This window comes from Aspergillus nomiae (genome assembly GCF_001204775.2).
Source record: "Aspergillus nomiae NRRL 13137 chromosome Unknown contig00253, whole genome shotgun sequence".
NCBI lineage: Eukaryota > Fungi > Ascomycota > Eurotiomycetes > Eurotiales > Aspergillaceae > Aspergillus > Aspergillus nomiae.
This window is the reverse complement of record NW_015378308.1, coordinates 1-22929: the sequence shown is the minus strand read 5'-3', so window position 1 is coordinate 22929 and position 22929 is coordinate 1. Positions and strand designations below refer to the sequence as shown.

General features: G+C 50.3%; 9 protein-coding genes across 9 annotated transcripts; 2 read left to right on the top strand and 7 right to left on the bottom strand.

Annotated features, from left to right (window-relative positions):
* Window positions 1-306: 306 nt before the first annotated feature.
* On the top strand, window positions 307-2493 carry ANOM_008205 (putative MFS sugar transporter; the record flags this gene model as incomplete). Its single annotated transcript, XM_015553461.1, has 6 exons — window positions 307-369; window positions 689-1157; window positions 1222-1385; window positions 1447-1463; window positions 1510-2039; window positions 2093-2493. The coding sequence occupies 6 exons, from the start codon at window positions 307-309 to the stop codon at window positions 2491-2493; spliced, it is 1644 nt and encodes a 547-aa protein (XP_015404601.1).
* Window positions 2494-3304: 811 nt separating this feature from the next.
* ANOM_008204 (integral membrane family protein) lies at window positions 3305-5072 on the bottom strand (the record flags this gene model as incomplete). Its single annotated transcript, XM_015553460.1, has 9 exons — window positions 3305-3745; window positions 3798-3900; window positions 3961-4023; window positions 4085-4139; window positions 4204-4309; window positions 4373-4407; window positions 4467-4686; window positions 4741-4770; window positions 4824-5072. 9 exons carry the CDS (start codon window positions 5070-5072, stop codon window positions 3305-3307), a joined length of 1302 nt encoding a protein of 433 aa, XP_015404602.1.
* Window positions 5073-6963: 1891 nt separating this feature from the next.
* ANOM_008203 (tyrosinase family protein) lies at window positions 6964-8468 on the top strand (the record flags this gene model as incomplete). The annotated part of the gene is made up of 4 exons (XM_015553459.1): window positions 6964-6966; window positions 7087-7536; window positions 7594-7679; window positions 7739-8468. The coding sequence occupies 4 exons, from the start codon at window positions 6964-6966 to the stop codon at window positions 8466-8468; spliced, it is 1269 nt and encodes a 422-aa protein (XP_015404592.1).
* A 948-nt stretch (window positions 8469-9416) lies between these two features.
* ANOM_008202 (uncharacterized protein) lies at window positions 9417-10250 on the bottom strand (the record flags this gene model as incomplete). Its single annotated transcript, XM_015553458.1, has 1 exon — window positions 9417-10250. The coding sequence occupies one exon, from the start codon at window positions 10248-10250 to the stop codon at window positions 9417-9419; it is 834 nt and encodes a 277-aa protein (XP_015404593.1).
* Window positions 10251-11229: 979 nt separating this feature from the next.
* Window positions 11230-12861, bottom strand: ANOM_008201 (transmembrane transporter; the record flags this gene model as incomplete). Its single annotated transcript, XM_015553457.1, has 5 exons — window positions 11230-11713; window positions 11822-12093; window positions 12170-12261; window positions 12322-12417; window positions 12510-12861. 5 exons carry the CDS (start codon window positions 12859-12861, stop codon window positions 11230-11232), a joined length of 1296 nt encoding a protein of 431 aa, XP_015404590.1.
* Window positions 12862-13368: 507 nt separating this feature from the next.
* Window positions 13369-15853, bottom strand: ANOM_008200 (uncharacterized protein; the record flags this gene model as incomplete). The annotated part of the gene is made up of 3 exons (XM_015553456.1): window positions 13369-15262; window positions 15312-15741; window positions 15823-15853. 3 exons carry the CDS (start codon window positions 15851-15853, stop codon window positions 13369-13371), a joined length of 2355 nt encoding a protein of 784 aa, XP_015404591.1.
* Window positions 15854-16741: 888 nt separating this feature from the next.
* Window positions 16742-17083, bottom strand: ANOM_008199 (uncharacterized protein; the record flags this gene model as incomplete). The annotated part of the gene is made up of 1 exon (XM_015553455.1): window positions 16742-17083. One exon carries the CDS (start codon window positions 17081-17083, stop codon window positions 16742-16744), a length of 342 nt encoding a protein of 113 aa, XP_015404596.1.
* A 2010-nt stretch (window positions 17084-19093) lies between these two features.
* Window positions 19094-20329, bottom strand: ANOM_008198 (basic helix-loop-helix domain-containing protein; the record flags this gene model as incomplete). The annotated part of the gene is made up of 2 exons (XM_015553454.1): window positions 19094-19672; window positions 19733-20329. The coding sequence occupies 2 exons, from the start codon at window positions 20327-20329 to the stop codon at window positions 19094-19096; spliced, it is 1176 nt and encodes a 391-aa protein (XP_015404597.1).
* A 113-nt stretch (window positions 20330-20442) lies between these two features.
* On the bottom strand, window positions 20443-21906 carry ANOM_008197 (uncharacterized protein; the record flags this gene model as incomplete). Its single annotated transcript, XM_015553453.1, has 2 exons — window positions 20443-21115; window positions 21686-21906. The coding sequence occupies 2 exons, from the start codon at window positions 21904-21906 to the stop codon at window positions 20443-20445; spliced, it is 894 nt and encodes a 297-aa protein (XP_015404598.1).
* Window positions 21907-22929: the final 1023 nt, after the last annotated feature.

The window sequence follows — 22929 nt, the reverse complement described above, 5'->3', positions numbered from 1 at the left end:
TTCATGTGACCCCCTTGTGACTTCCCTTCTTCGGCCATGTGAATCCAGATCCTCCTCAGCATTTCGTACTTTCCACCGTCTCCTCTTTACCATCCATTCCTTTCCCTTTTATTAGTATCCCGGTTTTATTCAACCATCATGGGCCCCACCCCCATCTTCAATTGGTGGATTCCTTCACCTTCACTCCTAGTCCGGCCGCGTTGCCGCTGATTCGTGGAAACGTTTTGACGGATGTCTTTCGATGGCCGAGAATTTCCTCGAATCTCGACCCCGGATTTCCCCAGACTCCCCCGTCCCATTCTACTGATGCCCCAGCACATCGCTTCATTCGACTTTTCCCCGGATACCCCACCACTTAGATTCCTGAGTGTTCGTTATCAAAACTGGGCCAGCATGCTAGTGCCGCCGGGAAGGATTGGTCGAGCTCGCTTGGCTCTTAACGTGGCTGGAGGGCTGCAGCTATCACGGTTGTGTCCCGTGGTTCTAATACGAATATAGTCGTCTCGTCGTCTGGTTGCCTTGTCGTTCTTTCTATCAACTACCTGACGAGTCGTATCATTATATATACCCGAGGGTGGCAGTGGACGAATTCCCAATTGACCCCCTTTCTCTCATATGAAGTTTCCTACTATCTCCCCATAGACTTCAGTCAGTTACTGGGAACAGGTGACTCTTAGACCTGTCATAGTCTGATATTATTATCGAAGCTGCAACGCAGCAACCATGGCGTTCAAAATCATGGGCTCCAAAAGAGCCTATAACTGGTCCGTACATACCAGTCGCAGTCAGAATCAATACTTACTTGGGAGATTCTAGGTATATCTCCTGTGTCGCAGCAGCATGCATGGTCCTTTATGGATATGATGCATCAGTATACAACTCCGTACAAGGCTCGAAAAACTGGGTCGTCTATTTCAATGACCCGGATGACAACATGATCGGAGCTGTCAATACAGCTTATACTGTGGGTGCCATCTTTGGTGGTTTCTTCTTGGGAGGACCCACAGCAGACTTTCTTGGTCGTAAATTTGGAATGGCAATCGGTTGTGTCATGGTGATCGCTTCCACGTTCATGCAGACCTTCGCTCCTCGTGGTAACATTGCGTGCTTCCTTGCTGGGCGATGCATCATCGGTGTCGGCCAAGGTATTGCTCTTAGTAAGTCGCTTTGCTCTACATATCACTTAACCAGACGTTGAAGGCTGACTTCTCGACCGTACAGCTGCGGGTCCTATCTACATTGGCGAGCTTGCCCCGGCTGAGATTCGTGGGAAGATCATGACCTTCTGGCAAATGTTCTACTCTGTTGGTTCCTTTATCTGTTTTTGGGTGAACTATGGGTGCACAGAGCACAAGGAGAACCTGGGTGAATGGGACTGGAAGATGGTTGTTATCTTTCAACTCTTAGTTCCTTGCTTGATCCTAGCACTTATGCCGACCATTCCAGGCTCTCCACGATGGCAAGTGCCATGATGCCGATAAAGTTGTCTGTCTACTAACTATTTGTCAGGTACATTCAACGGCACAACGACGTTGAGAAAGCCCGTAAGGCTCTCCAAAAAGTTCGCGAACCTGATGAGGTCGAGGAAGAACTCCTGAAAATCCGCGAAGCTATTGAGTACGAAAAAGAGGCCATCTCTGGAAGCTACTCTGCGCTGTGGAAAGACAAGTCTCTCCGCAAGCGTATGGCTCTCGCTCTGGTCATCAATGCCGGCCAGCAGATCACCGGACAGGGCACACTGAATACATACTCTACCAAGATCTACCAAAAGGTGTTTCCCAGCGCTGGCCAGATTGCTCTCATCAATGCTCTCAATGCGACCTTTGGTATTATTTTCACGCTCAATGCTGTTTGGATCATTGATCGATTTGGGCGCAAATTTCTTCTAATTGTTGGTGGCATCGGTATGGGAATCTGCATGATCATCGTTGCAGCAGTCGAGACCGAAACCCCATCAATTGGTGCTCCCGGCTCAGACGTCAAGAGCACACCCGTCGGCATATCGATCGTATTCTTACTCTTCCTGTTCATCTTCTTTTGTATGTCCCCGTGAAACATAGACGACCATGTCGACCGCTAACGTTTGTTCCAGATAAACCTTCCTGGGGAGCTACTGTGTGGATTTGGACATCTGAGATTTTCTCTATGAATGTTAGAGCCCAAGCTGTGGGAATGGCATCTCAGACACAGAACGTCGCCAATGCCATCTTCCAACAGTTCTTTCCAACTTTCCTCAACAACTGCGGCTTCTACGCCTTCTATATGTTTGCGGGTATCAACTTTCTCCTAGCAGTGTTTGTGTACTTCTTCATCCCCGAGACCAAGCAGGTTCCTCTGGAAGAGATTGATGCTCTCTTTGGTGGCGCCAACCACGTCACACACGGCGAAGACCTTGTGATGGGTGAGAAGCAACTACAGGTGACGCAGTCGAACACGGGTAATGAAAAGGCCGAAGCAGTCACGATCGAGAATGCCCCGGCACGGCGGCACTGATATCTTGCTATAATATGTAACCTTATGGGTCTTCCGTTCTGTGTTTGAATGGGGTCTTGACGTCTCTTTGAGCAGTCAATATTGGGAGGGAGATTGTCTTGTACGTTTGCTTTCACTTAAAATAGCTATAGTATGCTATACCAGAAAGACGAAAGCATCAAACTTAATGTCTTTAAAACGATGTACTTGTAAAAACCAACCATGTGGAACAGCCCCATATTTTTATGCCATCCTCGAATACAGACGTGGGGAACCATGAAGGATGTGGGGGGCCTTAAGGATTGTTTCTTTTCTTTCTCTTCTCATTCTCGCCTTTTTATACACGAATAAACTCTCAAGTCTCAAGTCTCCCTCATATTTTCATTCTCAGTCAGATATAGTTTAATGCTTGCTCTTTGGTTGAACTTGAGCGCTCCAGGGTAGTTATGTAGGACCTCCATACGTCGCTATACCAGACATCTATTTAAGCATGCTAAGCATACAGTTTCCCTCTTGGCGAAGTTAATCTTTTGGATCTGCGTCGATGGCACATAAATGGCATGTTTGCAACCTTCATGAACTGGGTAGATTTATACTTGCCCGTAGTCATGCCAGATCTGTAAATGCATAAAAATGATCGACTTTTTTTTAGACCTAGTCTTAACATTACCAATATCCTCCATATAAAAAATATTACACAAATACCTCCCATACCAACCCAAAAGACTCCAAGCCCCCAATCTAATATAAAATAATATAATAACCTCAAGTCATGACCTTCGTCAGATGAAACACAACCACATAACGTCGCAATTACGTATAGCCCAATCCCCTAAACCACATCATCGCCACCAAAATGTGCCGACTTCTTCCCCCGTGCGGGATTTCGCGCTTCCGCAGCATGCGATACCATTACCTCCGTGGTGCACATGATACCCTCCGGGCCGGTGGGCGATAGGATATACTCTTCGCTGGAGTTGCTGCCATCGTTTCCGGGGTAGGTGGTGGTTGTGGTTGTGGTTGTTGTCGCGAAGTGTCGGGAGGATGGGAGCTTCTGATCTGCCTCGACTTCGATGCGGCTTTGGGGCGCGCTGTGGAGGGTTTGAGATTGACCTTGGCGGGAGCGGGAGAGGGAGCGGAGTCGGTATTGTTTGCTGCCGTAGGTGTTGTAGGGGCGGGTCTGGAGTGGGAGCCATAGCTGCCGAGGACTTGCTTGAAGAGGGGTTTTAAGGTTGGGAGACTGCCAGCGATGATACCCATGTTGGATTCGACGCTGGAACGGCGTATGTGTTAGTTTGGTGAGGGGTGGTGAAGGATGGTTCTACGTACACGACCCAAATTGTGAGTGTGGAATAGTCCCAGAGGAAATCGCCCGTGCGGCCGTAGTTGGGGAGGACTGAGAGTTTGACAAATGCGGCGGCGCAGGCACTGGAGGAGACAATGTTAGAAGATTTGTTCTTAGACAGGCTACAAGGAACGAAGACTTACAAGATCCCCAGACCCAGAATACAAACCAGCGAGGCTTTGACCCGGCGATTCACCTGAAGGTGTCTGTTACGTATCCTAGCGTTAGCGCTCTGGCATTTGGCTACTGAAACCTATCAAGACACACCTTAACATAAAGGCCGGGAGGATAGCGAAGATCAGATCCGTCAAAATATTCAGCGCTGTTAACGTTAGGCAACGTGACATTAAATCAAGTATGAAGTTCTGGTTGGATCGTGTTCGTACCAGTATTGGTATAGCTCAACTCCAGCAATTGCGTTGGGGTAAAACATTTCGACTTTACCGACATGTCCCAGATACTCCGGATATCTTTACATTGGAAAATGAGGGTCTGTACGCGGGTTAGACATTTCCACCGTGTCTGGCATCGAGGAAGAGGGCGCCTGGCTCGTACCAAGAAGCAAATCGTTGTATAGAGGAGCATGAGCACTGCAAACAGATCATGCGCGTCAGAATAACCCCGTGAGCAGTAAGGAGCCTCAGCGTACCAATTATAACCCATATGAAGATCTTATAGCCCTTTCGCGGGGCAAAGCGCAAGAGGAACAGCCCAATGGAGATCTTGACGAGGCCGATCGCCCACATGTAGATGCCCTGAGTGGCGAAGTTCAAATGCATTGCAGTGGTGGCCGTGTCCTTGACATATGCTGTATGTCGCCCTGCACCATAGATAACTTCAGGTATTATAATAGCCCATCCAGCGAGAGACTAAAGTGAGGACGTCAGAATTGATGATGCAACGCAAGTGTTTCTGCATCTTACGAGCATCATGGTTAATATCATGGTATAATCCTGGATGCTGGTCAGCTTATTCATGTAATCCTAGAGCCTGAGAAATTGCTTACATCTAGGCCAACATTCCGAATGATAAACAATCGAACGTACATTCGTGCCATCACTGTGAGCAATGCGAATACGGTCGTAACCGTTGTGGCCGCAAGTATTCGAGGCCCTTGATTCTCATCCGGCAAGCCAGCGCCTCCAGGATGGGCGCTGTCAGACATGACAGCGTATCGCGCGGGCACCCCTATCACCGAGGGATCATCGAAAAAACGGTCCTGGAGACTGGACACGAGGTCGGCGAAGACGGACATCGATGGAGCTTATAGCATGGACTTTGATCCACGAAGATGAAGATCGCCAGGTTCTGTCGTACGAACCCAGAGACTTTTGCATGTCGAATTGGGAACTCAAAGTTGAGCGATGCATAAAACTGAGAAATCAAAAAAACGTGGCTCGGCCTGTGTTCGATTCGAGAGTATATCCGAAGCTTCCATGGCAAAGTCTAGAGTCCACTCAGTTCGTGGTTAACCATTAGTCTACCAACTAGCAGGAACAGCCTATTCCTGGCCAAGTCCGATTCATCTGTCTCAAACTATCTTCGTTCCTGGTTTCCGTTTGTCATCTCGGCTAAATCTCAAATATTACTCTGGAGCAGCATCGCTGTATCGGGTCGAGAGAAGGGCCCGACTGATTCATGGTTTCACACCCCTGCACAATCGATATACTGCGGTCGAAACCTGGCCAATGAGATAGGCACTGGCGATAGTAGACTCGTACTTTGTGATACTAAGAAGGGCTAGGGCAAATGGGTCAAGTCCGGAATGACCGCCAGGTGGGTCATCGAGTGATTGTACCATCCGCAAACGCCAGGCCACAGTCCAAGTGGATAGCCCAGACTATTGGGAATTTGGGATTCCTCAAGGCTCAGCACTATCGACCAGCGCCACGAGGGGCATTCTCGTATAGTATTGGAGCTGCCTCGACTCTCTGAGAGGTACCCTCATATGGCAGACTGCCGCAATCTCCGTCAGTGGAGCGTATCGCGGCTCCTGACTTGTGGACGACTCTCCAGTTAGGGCCAATGTGCAGATTAGCGACATCTTCCACGAGTTGATTAAAGTTCTGACTGGGGACTCCGAGGCCAAGGAGTCAAGTTCCCGCCCAAAAATAAGGCACAATACTCTACTTGCATTGAGTGAAACAATTGCAGCACAATCGATATAACGGTTATGCTGATCCCTTCCAATCGTGAAGGCATTCGATCATGATTTTGTGCTGAGATCTTCAGGGTACGATCGGTGGAGAGCAAGGACGGGATTCAAACTTGGATCACAAGCTGACCCAATAAATGGGGGTTGGGTCGGAAGTTGGCACAACTGTGAGGTCGGAAGGACGGAAGATTATTGGGAAGTTGGGAGATTGGGAGATCCACCCGGGTCACCGAGTCCCGAACCCTAATTAAATCGTCCAACTCCAAAGTTTGACTGGAGTCACTGGACAGTCACTGGACCCCGAGGGATATTTTCACTTACGTACAACTACATCCAATGTCCTCTGCACTAACGACTTCATGTCATTACTGTCATGCATTAGGGTATAAAGTTCATTCCCCCTTGCTCTCCACACGCCGCATAATACAACTACATCCCTCTGTTAGAAAAGAACAACGATTGTGTGAGAGAGAGAGAAGACGTCAAACCCCATCACCATCAGCACAGATCAATGCCGAGGTCCAACGCTCACTCATATTTTGGAGTCCTGCGAGGCTCCACTTGGCTGTCCTCCCCAAATTAGGACATTGCTGCGCAATAAATCTCTATTCGCTGCAACGGTCAACGCAGGGTGGCAGTCGTATCCTGGAACGGCTCCACTCACCGGGAGTGGAGTCAAGCCCAAGTCCAGCCAGCATCGCCGTCGATGGTTTTAACTTTCATGCAATATCAATGCTTTCCGGCCCTTCCCACCAGCACGAAGAGCACCGGATGGTCCTGACTAATCCTTTCTCCTGAGCCAGACTCAGCCAGTCGCTTCACCCCGACAGGAAATCAGGGCTTTTGTCCTTTTTTTGCCGGTCATCCGAGAACTAGCTGCAGCAATGGGGCCTTCGAGGAGCTGAACCACCACTCAGGGCGAACGAGATCAATATCAAGAAATGGTACGATAGCTGGATGCATACTTAGCTCGGAAATTTCAACACTTCGCATGGTAATTCGTGCATTTGTGCGTCTTCGGGACTCTCGCGGCATCGTAGATAGGCCCCCAACTCGGCCGTGGCCAAAAGCTTTATATTGACTATCATTCCCGAATCCGTTGCGCTTCTGCCAGTCCCCCTTCTCAACCCATCTTCACCCTCAAGAGTCTCAAAATGGTCGCCCTTCAGGCTCTCAGTCTGGGCTTGCTGGCTTCGCAAGCCTTGGCCATCCCTGCTGCCTCTCAGCAGGCTGCTACTGCTACTCTGCCTACCACGCGTCCAGCTCAACTGCGGTCGCCTCATCCCAGCTCGACCAGCTGGCCGACTTTGCGTATAACGTCACCACCGACAGCGTCGCCGGCGGCTCCGAGAGCAAGCGTGGGGGCTGTAACTTGCAGAATCTCCGCATCCGCCGCGACTGGAGGGCCTTCTCCAAGGCCCAGAAGAAGGACTACATCAACTCCGTCCTGTGCCTTCAGAAGCTGCCAGCACGCACCCCGGCTGACGTGGCCCCCGGTGCCAGAACTCGTTATGATGACTTCGTAGCCACCCACATCAATCAGACCCAGATCATTCACTACACGGTATGTCACCAAAGAGGCGGTCTTCCATAAGATGACATGAGATTGACCATTCCATAGGGTACTTTCTTGGCTTGGCATCGCTACTTCACCTATGAGTTCGAGCAGGCGCTGCGTGATGAGTGCAGCTACACCGGCGATTTCCCGTGAGTATAGCTAAGCATTCGTCTCGGGTTTCAATGCACAAAACTAACGATAAACCCAGCTACTGGAACTGGGGTGCCGACGCCGATAACATGGAGAAGTCTCAAGTCTTCGACGGCAGCGAGACCTCAATGTCAGGCAACGGCGAGTTCATCCCCAACCAGGAGAACATCCAGCTGCTCCTCGGTAACTACCCAGCCGTCGAACTGCCCCCCGGCAGCGGCGGCGGCTGCGTCACCAGCGGTCCATTCAAGGACTACAAGCTGAACCTGGGCCCGGCCGCTTTGTCCCTGCCTGGCGGAAACATGACCGCAGCTGCCAACCCCCTCGCCTATAACCCCCGCTGCATGAAGCGCTCCCTCACCACTGAGATCCTGCAGCGATACAACACCTTCCCCAAGATCGTGGAGCTCATCCTCGGCAACGACGACGTTTGGGACTTCCAGATGACCATGCAGGGCATTCCCGGCAGCGGCTCCATCGGCGTGCACGGCGGTGGCCACTACTCCATGGGCGGCGACCCCGGTCGCGACGTTTACGTGAGCCCCGGCGATGTGGCCTTCTGGCTTCACCACGGCATGATTGACCGCGTGTGGTGGATCTGGCAGAACCTGGACCTCCGGAAGCGCCAGAACGCCATCTCCGGCACCGGTACCTTCATGAACAATCCCGCCTCGCCTAACACGACTCTGGACACCGTTATCGATATCGGCTATGCCAATGGCGGGCCCATCGCGATGCGCGATATCATGAGCACCACTGCTGGTCCTTTCTGCTACGTGTATCTGTAGATGGAGACCATTCCACGCTACCATTTCTGTTTCTATTCTTAGCCCGGGATCCCACGGACGAAAAGTCATCATAAATAGACAGTCAACCTATGTACACAAATGACTAGTATAATAATAGACCCATCAATTGTATATAACCACCATTCCTACAATCCCACCATGCTAATCGATCCCTCAAAAAACTAAAAGTTCCACCCAAACGTAGCCGAGATCTGACCCTCGACTACGGAGTAATATTTCCCTGGAACCCCAACTCCAGAACTATCGACGACAGAACCTTGGGAGCATAGGCCAACCGAGCTACATCTGAACCACGGTTGACCCCGAAAATGTCTCATAACACGATGTTTAAAAACTGGGGCCGGGTTCTCCTTGGCATGGACGTTTTCATATTAGCTCTTGTTGCCATCCGTGGATGGGATTATTTGCTGTGCTTGCTATTTTCCGAGGCGGGCGTTCTCGATCAAGAGTTGTTCGATCGATTTATGGATAAGGTTTGTTTGGGAGATGGATAGATACACTGGGTGTAATTCATTATGTATCGGGCATGGTTCATATATCTTCTGAATTGGTTTACCAAGTGTGCATGGGGGTGTTCACCTATTATATGTCTGACAACGAGACGAAGCCCTAAGACTGGGTACATCAACACTCAACATCTTCTGTCCTATCATCCCCAGATCCACAGGAGGGAGAGAGAGAGAGAGAGAAAGAGGGAAGATGAAGAGATCATTCCTCCCAAAAACCACCTTAGACTCAACCTCGCACATATATCGGCGAAACCAACCCATGAATCCCCACAGATCAACACCACCACATGGTTAAGCCGATCCAGATAAGATAGTCTAGTCAATCAATACCTCAATCGTCGTCTTTCCAAGCCGGCAAACCCATCCAACCAATCAATCACCGTATCTCCCATCTAACGTACTTGGTATCTAGCGATCATCACTTCCTCTTCCGCCCATCAGCAAGCAGCATCCCCGTCTCGCGTTCCTGTCGCCGAATGTACCAAAAACAGATCCCGTAGAGCAGGTCAAAGCCGAGGAAGGTAGCACAGCACCAGAGCATGAGGGGCTGGCCCAGGAAACCGAACTTCTCGGGCCAGTATTTCACGCGCAGGTAGAATTCGGGGACGAGGGTTAGGGAGCCTGAGAAGCGGAAGAACCTGTTTTCATCATTCAGTGGGTATTGTTTTGGGTTGTGGTTCTTGCTTTTTTCTGTCTTTATGATGGAGGTGAGGATAAAGGGGGGGGTATACACCCACCACAAATCCATCGCAAATCCCCTCGTACTTCCCCGGTGGATTAAGTTCCCAAGATATCCCACGCTCAGCACCGCCTGGCACACAATCGCGTTGATGAAGAACGCCTTCTCAGTTCCCAGCTCTGAGGCTGCGCACAGATGCAGCGCAACAGAGACTGCTGTCCCGACCACATAGTACCAGAGGAGATGGCGCTGTACCAGGGGGGAGCGGTCCCACTCTCGTGCACCGTGGGAGATGGCCGCCCAGACGACAATGCAGTTTAGGGGCACGGTGACGAGGAAGGTCGCGCAGACCTTCCAGTCGTGGATGAACATGAGGCCGAAGGTTAGTTCCCAGGCGATGTTGAGACATTGAGAGTAGAGGGGCATGGCGTAGGACTTGTCTTTGATGGAGCGGTAGATCATACCGAAGTAGACGTAGAGCCAGGAGGCGTTATTATAGAGGTTTAGGCAGATCATTGGAGTGGTGTAGGCTTGGATTTCGGGGGGTCCGTTGGTGAGGTCGAAGCTCTCCATCTTGCTGGTTGTTTGGTGGTTGGTAGTGCGGATATGGGCTCTATGAGGGTTGGTATAGTATCTCCTGGGGCCCCCTTTATACTATAAGGTCGGAACAGTCGATTGCATAACCAGCATAACTCATCTTAACCTGTACTCCATCACTTGTGCTACAATCATCTCCATATTGGGATGACGAGAGATACACAATCCAGCATTCGGAGAAACTCTCAGGCGCATGACATCCAAGCCGACTAGTCCGAATCCCAATCTCTTGTCCCCCTCATTCGAGGGCTTAATTCTCATTGCTCGTGTACCGCGCTCATGGCTGATCGTGGCGTCCAAGTTGGGGAGTCAATACGATGTCCCCGTCAGATATTGCCAATGTATCCCAGACTAGTAGATGCTTTAGTTTGACGCAGTGTGTCATAAGGTCCTCAAGCTGAGGTTGGAGTCTCCAGTCGTGCCGGGAGGTCAGATCGTATGTGGAAGTATATACAGACATCCAGGCACCGTGCACCGTGCACCGTGCACCGGACAGGTCGGAAAGACGCTGTACCGAATGCGAGACGGATATACAGGGATTGACCAGGTTTGTTGACAAACTCCAGCGACTGAGGCAGACTCGATTGTCGATGAGAGTGACAGTTGTCATTCTAATGGCGTGCGGGGTCAGTAGTCAGATTTCAAATTAACCCAGACCGTGGATGTATATATGTATGAATGCATGTACAAAACCTGAAGGTTAAGGTACGGTGGTTGGGCAGAAGGGAAGAGGGTCACGCGTTTCTATAGAAGCGCCACTGCAATCAATGAACGAACACAACGACTCTCCGCCCAACTCAGTAAGTAAACGTAAACGCCGGATGATCGTCCCCAAGATTCTCCAACTCCTCCCTGGGCAACTGATACCGATAATCCCTCCCACCTCTTCCCCTCACCCGATTCTCCCTAACCAAATAGCCCAGAAACAGCACACAGGCAATCCCACAAATCCACGTCATGCCCAGACTAACCCCATACCCGGTGCGATACCCCGGCGCTTCCTCCTCAAAGAAGATATTACTGGCGACCAGCCACCGCAATTCCCGAACCCGATCTGCATTGCCGATGCGATGCTCTGCTTGTAATGGCCTGCCATGTTGTTGCTAAGCCAGCCCATGAGGATTGGCTGCGTCAGGTACCCGCCGCTGGTGACGGCGAAGATGGCGAAGTAGCGCGCGCCGACTGGGACGGTGGATTGCGTCAACAGGATTACGTAGCCCATTGTGGCTACCAGGCAGCCGGTGAGAGTGAAGAGGTAGCGGTGGCGGAGGAGGTCGCTGAGGAGGGCGGCGGAGAGTGTGGTGATAGTTGCGACGACGTATACTGGGATGCTCATTACTTGAGCGCGGACTGCGGTCCAGCCGAGTTGGTGGAGGATGGTGGGGGTGAAGAAGGAGACGGCGTAGCCGGTGTTTACGATGCCGAAGTACATTATCGGACTGTTTTGTTGGGTTTGTTAGTGAAGTTCATTTGGGATCACGAGCAATCTCCGTTCGGCGATAGATCTGATGTTTCAGAAAGGAAGAGATAGGGATGATGGTACTAACCCAAGGTAGATCTTTGGATCCGAGAATGTTCGTCGCATCGACTTCTTATCGAGTCGATTCATTCGTGCTTCGCCCTGGTCTTCTTTCAGACGGGCGAGAAGTAGAGCTCGCTCACCATCATCCAGGAACTTGGCCGACTCAGGCCAGTCCACGATGATGAATTTGGATATCACTGCTATCACGACTGTGGCCAGGCCTTCGATGATGAAAATCCAGCGCCAGCCTTCGTACCCGGCTATTCCGGACATGTTGTTGATAGCGTAGGCGAGGAGCTGCAATAATACTAGCATCAGCACACATCACATATCAGTCCAAGGTGTAGGGTGTAGAACAACATACACCACTCACCGCGCCAGCGATGATGCTAGCGCTAAAAAAGAGGTTGAGCCGCCATTGGAGTTCGTGACGACGATAGTACATATTTATTAGGTATACTGCGCCTAAATCGATGATTATTAGATGAAGGTAAGATAGAACGATGGTAGGGAGTGATAGCTTACCAGGCATGAAACCAGACTCGAAGAGTCCTATCAGTACTCGACAGACTACTAAGCCATTGAAACTGGCCGTGACGCCCTGACAGATCGTGATGGTACCTTTACAACGACCATCAGCATTGAAACGTTCAAGCAAAGCCTGCAGTCTTTCTCAGGCTGGGCAAGAATCCAAAGTCAATCAAGAAACGAACCCCATGCAAACATGATCCCACTCAACCACCACGATGGCTTCACCTTCTTCAGGATCATATTACTCGGCACCTCAAATAGGATATACGGGATGAAGAACACAAACAGCGCGATATTATACTGATGCCCGCTCATGCCCAGGTCATCTTCCAGGCCCATCAGCCGTGCATTGCCGATGTTGATACGGTCCAGGAAGGCGAACATGAAGAGAAGAGTGAGGATGGGGACGACGTGGAGGTCACACTTGCGGAGAAGTCGTTTCTCGGCATCGCGATCGGATATGTCTGGTGTTTCCGAGGAGGTTTTGATGTCTTCTATTGTGCAATCGTCTACTTTTTCGGGGCCTTTAGACATGGTTTATGGGTGTAGGTGTTCGTCTCCTGGGGGAAGTGGAGTGGTTGTAGGGTTACATTTACATTGTATGGTCATCGGGTCATTTTTATGCACGTCGAGCTGCAATGCCAGCTCCGGTTTATCCCCCGCGATGTTCAGCTCTCCCCGCAGAACTCAAAGCCGTAGAAATTCAAAATTCCGCATTTCTTACCGGTCTTCCGCCCTGGGGGGATGTTGTTCGCCAAGAAGGCGCACGGGTCTATTCGACGAAGACTTTAAGCGAGAGGATGAATGGAAAATGAGGGCGGCGAGCTTAAGTCTATTTTATAACGACGGGTCGTGGATTGGTCCGCAGATCGCCCAAGAGTGCGGGGAAATTCCATGGCGATGCTGTTCTAAAATCCGGGGTTGGAGATGTATTTGGACTGCGGAACGGTGTTCCGCTCAAATGCCAGAGATGTAAGGCGCCAAAGGGGGAAGAAAGCTCCCCCAGGTTGGTCAGACCCAACTCCTCCTTTATATGAGATATTATCGCCTATAAACTGTCCTCCTCCACTCAACTGCTCCACCCGAATCCCCATGACTGCCAGTCCTGGTCGTTTTATATTCCGCGTTGCATTCCCAGGATGATATTGCCACGCCTTCAAGGCGGAACACATATTCGTAGCTGTAATCAGGGTGGCTATCCTCCGATTTAAGCTCCCCTTTAGCTCGGACAACATATTCCTCGCGCCCTGATCCTCCATATTCGAGGCATGGAGAACCCACGAGTCTCAATTCGTGCGATGATTGAGGAGCTTCTTCCAGCTCTACACCCGAATTCGAATTGAGAATGAATATTTGCACCTCGCCACTAGTGGTGTTAGTTTTGCCAAGCCGATAGATCGATCGAGCCGATGGCCTCGGCGTTCCATCGACTCTCTTGGCCTCGTCGTAGGTATATTCCCTTTCATACTTCGGATATGTGGGATAGGTAGGAGAAAACCTTGCCGTGCCTGTTTCCTCGCTGTCGTATATCGAACAGACCCGTGAATAATTCCAAGTTCCGTGCAACGCTCTGAAAATAGCCCTGGTTAACCCGGCTCTGGAGGTATCACTGTCGTAGGTGAGCGTGTCTCTTAAAGAAGCCAGGGCAAATTGTGACTCGGCCAGCATTGAAGGCTTCGTTTGTCCTTCAGCCATATACCGAGTAGGGAGAACCGGTCCAAGTCTTTCCCCAGCCTCTGGAAGTGGGGTCCGAGGGATTCCCATGTCCCTAGCAAGAGTCTCCATCAACCCCACGTAATCCCCCATGGGGAACTGACCCCGCGAGTTTGGATCCACACTCTTGTAGTCACGCATGCTTTGTCTTTCCTGCGCCTTGTTCTCCAATTCCTCCACTGAGAATTGGATCCCTTGCTCGGAATCAGCTCGATACCAAGATTCTGCAACTCTCCGCGCTTGCATTTCCATGACTCCCCAATAGGGCCCTCGGTAGAGTCCCACGAATCCTAGATCCGGGACTTCTGCATTGGAGGTGCCTTTTTCATCCAGAATGAGAGGGAAGTAAGAGTCTTCGGCTGAATACTCAAGTTTGGAAAGTACGTCTTCTGGAAGAAATGAGAGGGAGGCAAATGGCGTGAACCCCGTGGCTGTGATTATAGCTGCGACGTTTTCGAGAGTGGTCATTTCACCACCAGGACCCTTAATATCAATGTTTGCCTGGCCGGACTGTGTGCAATTTACAGCACAAACACGTCCGATCGTAGGACGTACTGAGCCCGATTGCACGTACTCTGCGTAGTCGTCGCTTATGGCTATCAATGAAGGTTGTGTATCATTTGTACCATCGCGAGAGCCAACGCCGATATTCCCATAACCTGCATGTTGGCTACCTAGCAGAGAAAGAAAGTATTCATTAAACTTGGTCTCTTGCTGCGACGAGACAGGCCCAAAGGTATACTGGACTGGTCCCGGGGGACGTCTGGCCAGATCATGCAGGACAAGGTCCAGGGGTAGGAACTGGACAGATTTTGCCTGGGTGTCGTCTTGCGCAGCAGCGTATGGCAGATAATAGGGTATAGTCCAGAAGGGTCGTGTACAGATATGATGGACTTCGTAGCCACGATAATGGGAGGCAGTAGCACTCATACTGGAAAGAAAAAGTGCAAGCGCCGAGGCAGCCTCAGCGCCCGATATACTCCCTCCAATGACAACCAATTTACCATTACCACTCTTGGTGGCACCACAATTTTCAAGCATAAGGCGTATATCCTCCTTAGTGTGAATGGCGGAGCTGTGAAACACTCTCTCGGCAAAACTAGGTAATCCTGGGATATCTGGGGTATACGGCGTTGAGAAGTAGCCAGAAGCGACAACGAGGTAGTCAAAGGTTTCTGACTGCACTCCCTGGTCGGTTGAGCTTTCTTTTCTCCCATTATCCCTGTCCCTTCCAGTTAACACTCGTCAAAGAATGCATGACCGAGACAAACCTTTCCAAGATCCATTGTATGGCCCACGACGGTCTCGAGCTTCCGCTCGTCTCTCGCGTCGATCTAACCACCTTATGTCCCAGCCTCAGAGCCTCCTGAGGTATATAGCGTTCCGCATATGTCTGCAAGTACTTGCCCGCTTGCCAGGCCTGCGGGAACATAGGAATATCCGGGCCATCAATGACTGACTCCCAAGCTAGATCAGAGAAGGTCACGGTGAATCGACTCTGATTCGTCGGCATCGACGGGTCCACGAACCCATCGCGAGGGCGTTGTCGAGGGGTTGTTGTTCCATTAGTGGTGTCTTGGGGATCAATCGGCCAAAGACCACCTATTTCATGACTCTTCTCGAAGATGGTGGGAGAAAAGGTTCCCTTGGGGTAATTGTGAAGGAGGGTTTTGGCGGCCACTAACCCCGAGGGCCCCGCTCCTGAGGTCAGTCAGCAGATGATCTTATCGGTAATTCAGTGAGACAATTTCTCCTCTGTGAGGATGCTGGTATGATACCAACCAATTATAGCAACTTTCTTCGGTCGGGACATCACTGCTGTGGGCTTCTCGAGGTCATGACATTGTATTATTGTTGCGCCCCGAACATTAATTACCCCTCCTTTTAGTGGATCGAGGGGACCTGACCCGGTGGCCTTGGACTTTGCCTAAGGCGGCTTAATGTGGACGCTGCTGCATATTCCTGCATGCTGTGGCAGCTTTCTACTGCATATTCTGCCGGGACAGCATGAGTGATGTACACAAGCGGCTATGTATATATAAATGTATGTATGTATATATCTCTTTGCGGTGAGATATGCTCCTCTATCCAATGACCATTCAGGCAACAAACAACCAAAAATTGAACAAGTGCTATTAATTAGTAGGAAAGTAACTGTCTACAGTTGAACTCCATCCATGCAGCGGGTATCGGCTAACAAATCAAAGTGTAAAGAAGAGGAAAAATAAGGTAATAATAAAGATAGGAGCATATAGGGAGCAAGAAATGAAGGTAGGGAAGAAAAGAATAAAAGACGCGGCCCGAGCCGCGGATCGAACGCGGGACCTTTCGCAGGTATGCTTGGGCTGGGCTTCTTGCTGAAAAGACTGCCTTGTGGGAGGAGGCAGGATGTCGGTATCGCACAGTAAGGCTTGCAGCACTGTGCATGACTTGGCGGCCGAGCCCAGTGCAGTGACGTTGGTGCCAAGGATAGATTTCGAACTCCACTGCAACATAGCCCCTTAACACCATACCATGCATTTCCCAACTGAGACTTTTGGGAGGAATTTCCCATGGCATTCCCGGTCCCCGACGCGTAAGCGACTGATGATCAATACCGACTTTTGGGCAGAGGTCGAGTCGTTCCAATAAAGCATGTCGACGACAAGAGCTAATAAGAATCGAGGGTAAGGCGAAAGTGTCGTCGATCATCGGAAGGCTGTCAATATGCCAGTCGCTCAAGCCACGCGGAGACATGCAACTCGTTGCTATGCTTCTCGGGGTAACAGGCTTCGGTGAACTGCTGTTCCGTGACGAACGTGTCGACGTTTCTTTCCGTCAAGGGAATCTTGTAACGGTTCTTCTGCCTCAAGAGTTCCCTCTCTGCGCGTGCTGAAGGTGACAGCTTATGTAGAGTGTTGCGGATTCGCCGGATGCCGCCCTCGGGGAAGTGTATGTGTGAAATGCGAGGCGGGCCGAACGGCGTCTCAACCCGCCAGGGGTCCTCAGAGGCGATAGACCGAGCGTTCTTCTTGCGTTGTTGGGAACGGAATTTGTTGGACATCTTGACGATTAGATGAGACCGGAAAACGTAGAGTGGAGAGGTTGGCAATGTTCGTAACTCAAGCAGAGCAGCAAGAAAAGGGGGGTGGTGAGGAAGGCTCGAGGGTGTAATATATATGTTGGCGGGTCCACTGGAGGGGCTCACTTAGTGACTTTGGGCGAGACGTGAATCCCGCCGCAAGAGCAATGGGAGGTGCGGGGACTCTTTCGCTCTAAACCTTGCGCAGGGCGACTTCCCAATGCAGCGGCTCCGAGGAGATACTAGTTCGTAGCATGCCGAGAAGATGTGGAGAGTGACACCCAGGGATTTGCAACCTGGCCTGCCATCGACTTGGCAGTTAAAGTAAAGTTCTGGTGATCGTTGACATTGACTTTGCCTTCACTGTGTCGATTTCCCGGACGATCTTGACCAGGAGACAATTCACTGCGGCTTTGCAGTTCCACCACAAGGTGTTACTGGGGTATGATTGTTGCTGCGATAATAGCCGGATGGTGCTCAGAGAGCTATAACATCATTGGATGACTTGGACATCCCCCGCTTGTTACTAGTCGATCCATCACCATGTCGATCATCAGGAATGGACTCGAACCAAGACTTTGGGGGTGATTTGGCTGAAGGACAAGAGTAACAACGTACATACACGATCACGTGGCACTGCAAAGCCCCAGTCGAATCAGTACATGAATCATCACAGTTGTGTCGCGCAGCTTAATGTGCCTGGTTTCCTTCTGCATGTTCTACACAGCCAGCCGAAGTGGGTGGCGTTGAATGAAGTAAGGTTGACTTGCTCTACCAGTTAAGCCCTGCGTAGTTATGGTAAGCCCCCGTCATTACGAAGGACCCGTCCGCAATCGGATAAGGATACACGGTGCATGAGGGATGTCTTGGCGTGGTAGTGATCACCGTCATGGGGTTCACACAATGGGGGCTAATTATAGTATGACTTACCTCTGACTACAATAATACAATTTGAGTTGTACAGGACACAGGCAACTGTTATATTAGAAGTAGTGGTTTGGCCATCAGTTATGAAAAACCGATAGAAGATAAGGAAGAGAGATGTATCGTTGGGTATCTTTTTTTTTTTTTTTTTTTTCACTTCGTAGTACACAAACGTCATATTAACCGAAAGTGGAGTCAGATTCTATCATTCACCCATCAAACTTTTGTCCACGGGTACATACAAGTATTTGGTTCTGATGTTTTATCTTCTTCGGTAATCCTTCCCTCTTGAATTTGCAGACCATTTGATCACCAAAAGGTCATGCTAGAAAGGCCTGGAACACGTCTAGAAAGCAGAGAAGAATTTCCGAGTGCGGGGTATGTAACGAACAGCCCTCCATGGGTGTCTAGAATGACCCTGCGATTTAATTAACATCTCCGAGGGAGGGTGCGTCGGGAACGCGGCAAATCTTCTGATTGGATAGTGAAAGTCAGAAGACTCAACATGCATCCTACCAGTCGTAGTCAATCCGATCCTTGGGAAGTGTGGAACTCCTTTGGGAAGGCAAACATGCGTGCACAATCGCCGTCTCTTCATTGGAAGTCCCGGTCGATTGACTTTGGGATAGGATTTTGGTCCGCAGGTTGCAGTGCACTGGATGAGCCCTGGAGTATGTATACTACTGCTTGTAGTAGTAGTAATACTACCCAGCCTTATAGCTTGTAAACAGTCCTTTTCTCTTTCCTATGTCTGTCACTAGACTCCACTCCATGGCGGATTTATTCTTATACTACGGTCAAAGCTCCTACCTAGCAATGGATCTGGCCCGACTCGAAATGTGCGCTGGATCTGAGAAATAATCGCAGTCATAAGCATACAGTTATACCACCGCACTCATCACTTGATACACATTATATGGCATTAATCATTTCTAGTCGTCCGATGCAAAACAGGAACCCGTACACTTTGGAGAATAATTAATTAAAGGGCAGAAGGAACTTTTCTTGCCAGATACGTATTCCTCTAATACATATCAGGCCGAAGCCGCCGATTCTGCGAGTCAACCTCTACGAAATTAATAAATCTTTGACACTCATCCCGATCTTTCTTTGAGTGTCTTGCAAGGAGTACTGACGATCTTCCAGGATAGGCTTAGCATGCTCTTCATGCGGCGAGCCTACACTGCCGCGACAATCCCGATTCAACATGAGCAGTGCAGCCGATGCTTCATGGTCCATCTCTGCTGAAGACGCATGCCGAATCTGCGGCTGGAGCACCGGTGAAGGATTGGTAGATGTTGCTGCCCAGGATCCACGGGACGACCGTAGAGCGCCATCGCAAGGGTGGGTCGGGCCCAACGCTGGACTCGGTAGGATTGAAGAGAAATCTATAGCTGTGCCCGTTGAGGGGATACGACTGCGAGGCGAAAACGCCGGTGAGGTTACGTTGGTGGGACATCCACTGGGCAGTATGTCGGGAGATACGGAAGCCGAGTATGTACTGCCGGCAACTTCTCCTAGCACCTCGGGTGACGACGGCGAGGGAGGAGCAGGTGGCATGCGTTGGGGAACAGTCGTTTGACTGTCCCCCGCAGTTTTAAGATCATGTATACATTGCTCTAGGTAATTGACGTAGTCGATGCTTGCCTAGAGTCCAAGACCCATTAGTTAACCAAATTAGGATATGTAATGCGAGTGATTACCAACCTGCAAAATGGCAAGCTTGTGCATATCCTGACCCCTACAAGCCGGGATCATGTCTTTCAGGGTTGCAAATTCTTCATTCATCTTAGACCTCCTTCGCCGTTCAATCAAGCTATGCGCCGTCTTGCGAGCAATCTTTCGACCGGCAGCGCTCGTAGCACTTGGCTGTTTCTTCTTGGAAGCGGCAGGAGACGTATTGTTATTGTTGGAGGTGCTTTTGCCACTTTCCTTGGAGGGCTTATTAGTGGTGGGTGCTGGCTTGGTTTGACCTTGAGTCTGTGTCTTGGGTTTCATTTGGATGATTTTGCGGGTGCGAGTGGGAGGGGGTGGGAGGTCAAAGTCTTCTAGTGGTCGTTTGATACCCGTTTGACGGGGAGGGTTTGTACCGCGTCTCATATTGAGATCTGGAGAAGTTGGGGAAGCGGGAAAATAAGCCGACTGGTCCGACTTGGATGACCTGCGACTGGCACTTTCCATCTTGGCTGGACTCATAGCAGCTGGCGGCAATGCAAATGAGTCGACAGCATCCACGGGCACTTGGTCCTTGACTATCAACTCTCCCGACATTGCCGGAGTGGGTGGTAGACGAGAACGTGACATCTCTTATGTTCAGAGGAAGTGGGAATGTCTCCAAGAAGGTCTGATGACACTTCACCTTGAAAGAGAAAAGGAGGAACTGAGACAGAACTGAGGACTAGACCAGTATAGTAGGACTATAGTAGGACTATGTAGGACAGGACCGGGGGTCTCGTCTGAGTGATAAAGAGACGTGGAGTGAACAATGCAGTGCGTGAAGGACGAACAGGTAGGTAAGACGAGGAATCAGCAGGCAAAGGGGTAGATAAGAGCGAGCAGGGAGGGTTTATCTCCTCAAAAGGTACATGGGAGAGATTACCCCGAAGGATCAGAGCACGAATAAATTGGATGAACGGATCCAAGGAAAGGCACCGGCATGGTGGAGAGCAACGGGAAAGAGCCGGAAAGGATATTTGGGTGCAGAAAAGGGCAGAGGACGTTTGAAGGGAGTGGGATTGCGGCGATAGAACGACCAGCAGCTGGATGATCGACGGGACTGGGAATTGGGGATCGAGGGAAGCTGTTGCTTTAGGTTGACCTCTGGGACTGGTGTCGCGTGCTTGGAGAGCCCACGCGGTACCATTTCCCTCTCTGATTGGGCAGGGGTCGTAGGGGATCACGGGAAGGGGGGCACGAGACTTGGGCTGGCCAGAGCCAACTCTCCTATCGCTTTGGGGCTCGTGCTCAGCTTCACTCTTCTTACTCCCTGGTTTCAGTGCAGTGATCCTTCCATTTGCAACAACCCCTCCCTCTGCTCCTCTTGGGAACGGAGCCATGAGGGTGGAATGGACATGCTGATTGGTACTACCACTTTAAACGTCCCTGAAGTTAAACTATCCAATTCCGACGGTTACCACTAGTCGCACCGCAGACATCCTGATGTCCATACATACATCTGCATGGCATGTGTCCTCTTTCTCCTTTCCACTTCCGGTACGACATCAACAATAGACGAAATGGGATCAATCCAACCAAGGATGCTCCACCCTATCCATGTATATTACATCACATATTATGGAATCCAAATCGCACAATCCCCTGTAGCCCTAGTTCTCTGTTGCTGTACCCCTATCGCTCATGGATGATCCCCCAAGGCACCTACTTAGGTAGTAGTAGTCCTATGGCGAATCGCCCGTCCAGACGGGCATCAAAGCACGTGCGCACCCTCCATCCAACCAGTGGATCTTCTCCAATCCTTCCGGAGAACTTTACAGGGAGCCACTGCGCTTGGGATATTGCCAATCCACCCCCGATCCTTCTGCCATTGGCTAACAACGCTTAATACACCCGGAATATGAGTCCCAGCTTTGCCACTGTTAGCGATCGTCTCACATTGCGCGAAATATAGTGCGCTTTTAAAAGCAGACCAAAGCCACGTACCAGAAGTTCGCTTCACTAGGGAGGGCCACTACACAAACCAGGCCGCCTAGCGCACAGGCCTGAGTGCAATTTGACATCCCGCCGGTACTCAGTGTCCCGTTGGTCGGCGTCGCATTGAGACTCGTGCTGTCAGTAGTATTGGGCTCTTGAACCCCCGTGCGAAGAACGGAGGTCGAATTGAGGACGCCAATGAGTGCGTTGAGGAGGCTTTGCTTGTTCATTGTAGATGTTGGGGACCCGGGAAGTCGAAAGCAGCTGCCTAGATGTGTTTTATCTAATTAATTTATTCTTCGTCCTCCAAATCAATATTCAGGTAGGTATAGCAAGTACCGTACAATACCTCTCCGCAACTCTCCTTATATAGACCTTCCCTTTCCCCAAAGGTAAGCTTTCTATAAACAAACGTATCCCCCACCTGGCTTCCCATCAATCCCTCCACATTCCTGTACTATTTGCCGGATTCTCTCATCGATGTAGGTGACCACCTATGGCATTGATATCATTCTTGGGCGCTTCGCCTTCCAAGGTGGGCACAAAGTTGGTAGTGTGCTGCGTATCTTCTGACCAATCGGGACATTATATTAGTTCGAGTTGTCCGCTTGTCAACGCCCTACAGGCCCAGAACCCGACGCCACTCGGTATATCTAACTGGGGCATGGAATGTCAATGGCTGCCGTCCACTGACGGACAGTAGCTCAAGGCATTGCTACCATTAAGGAACCAAGTTGGGCCTGATAGTTCACGAACGATCAGGTATGCAGTATGTCATATTCCATGGTTTACCGCGTCAACATCACACACCGACACTTTTCTGAAATCGCATACTCTTCCCAGATGACAGGGGGGAGAGAGGGAGAGAGAGAGAGAGATTTATTTATCCTAGCCTCTCGAAAGCTTGGACCGAGAATAACTTCAGCTAGTCTAGACTTCAGTTCTTGCATTCCATCTTGACATTGAAGCTTCGAGAGAAGCCTCTACCAAGTATACAACGAGAAACCACTTTACCGTCTTGGTTTGTTGTCATGGACGATGTGGGTTTCAGGCAAGAATTTGTGGCGGCTGCAACGCTGTCACCAAAGCTTGATTGCTACGCCTATTGAAGTGTCATTGGTAACATTCTGGCCAACAATTGAACGGAGACTAAGACTATTTCTCTCGAATATGTATCAAGTATGCTATATAATCCTTATCTCTATTATTGTTCAGTACATACGACCATAGGGTGTGGAGAACAGGGCTTCCCG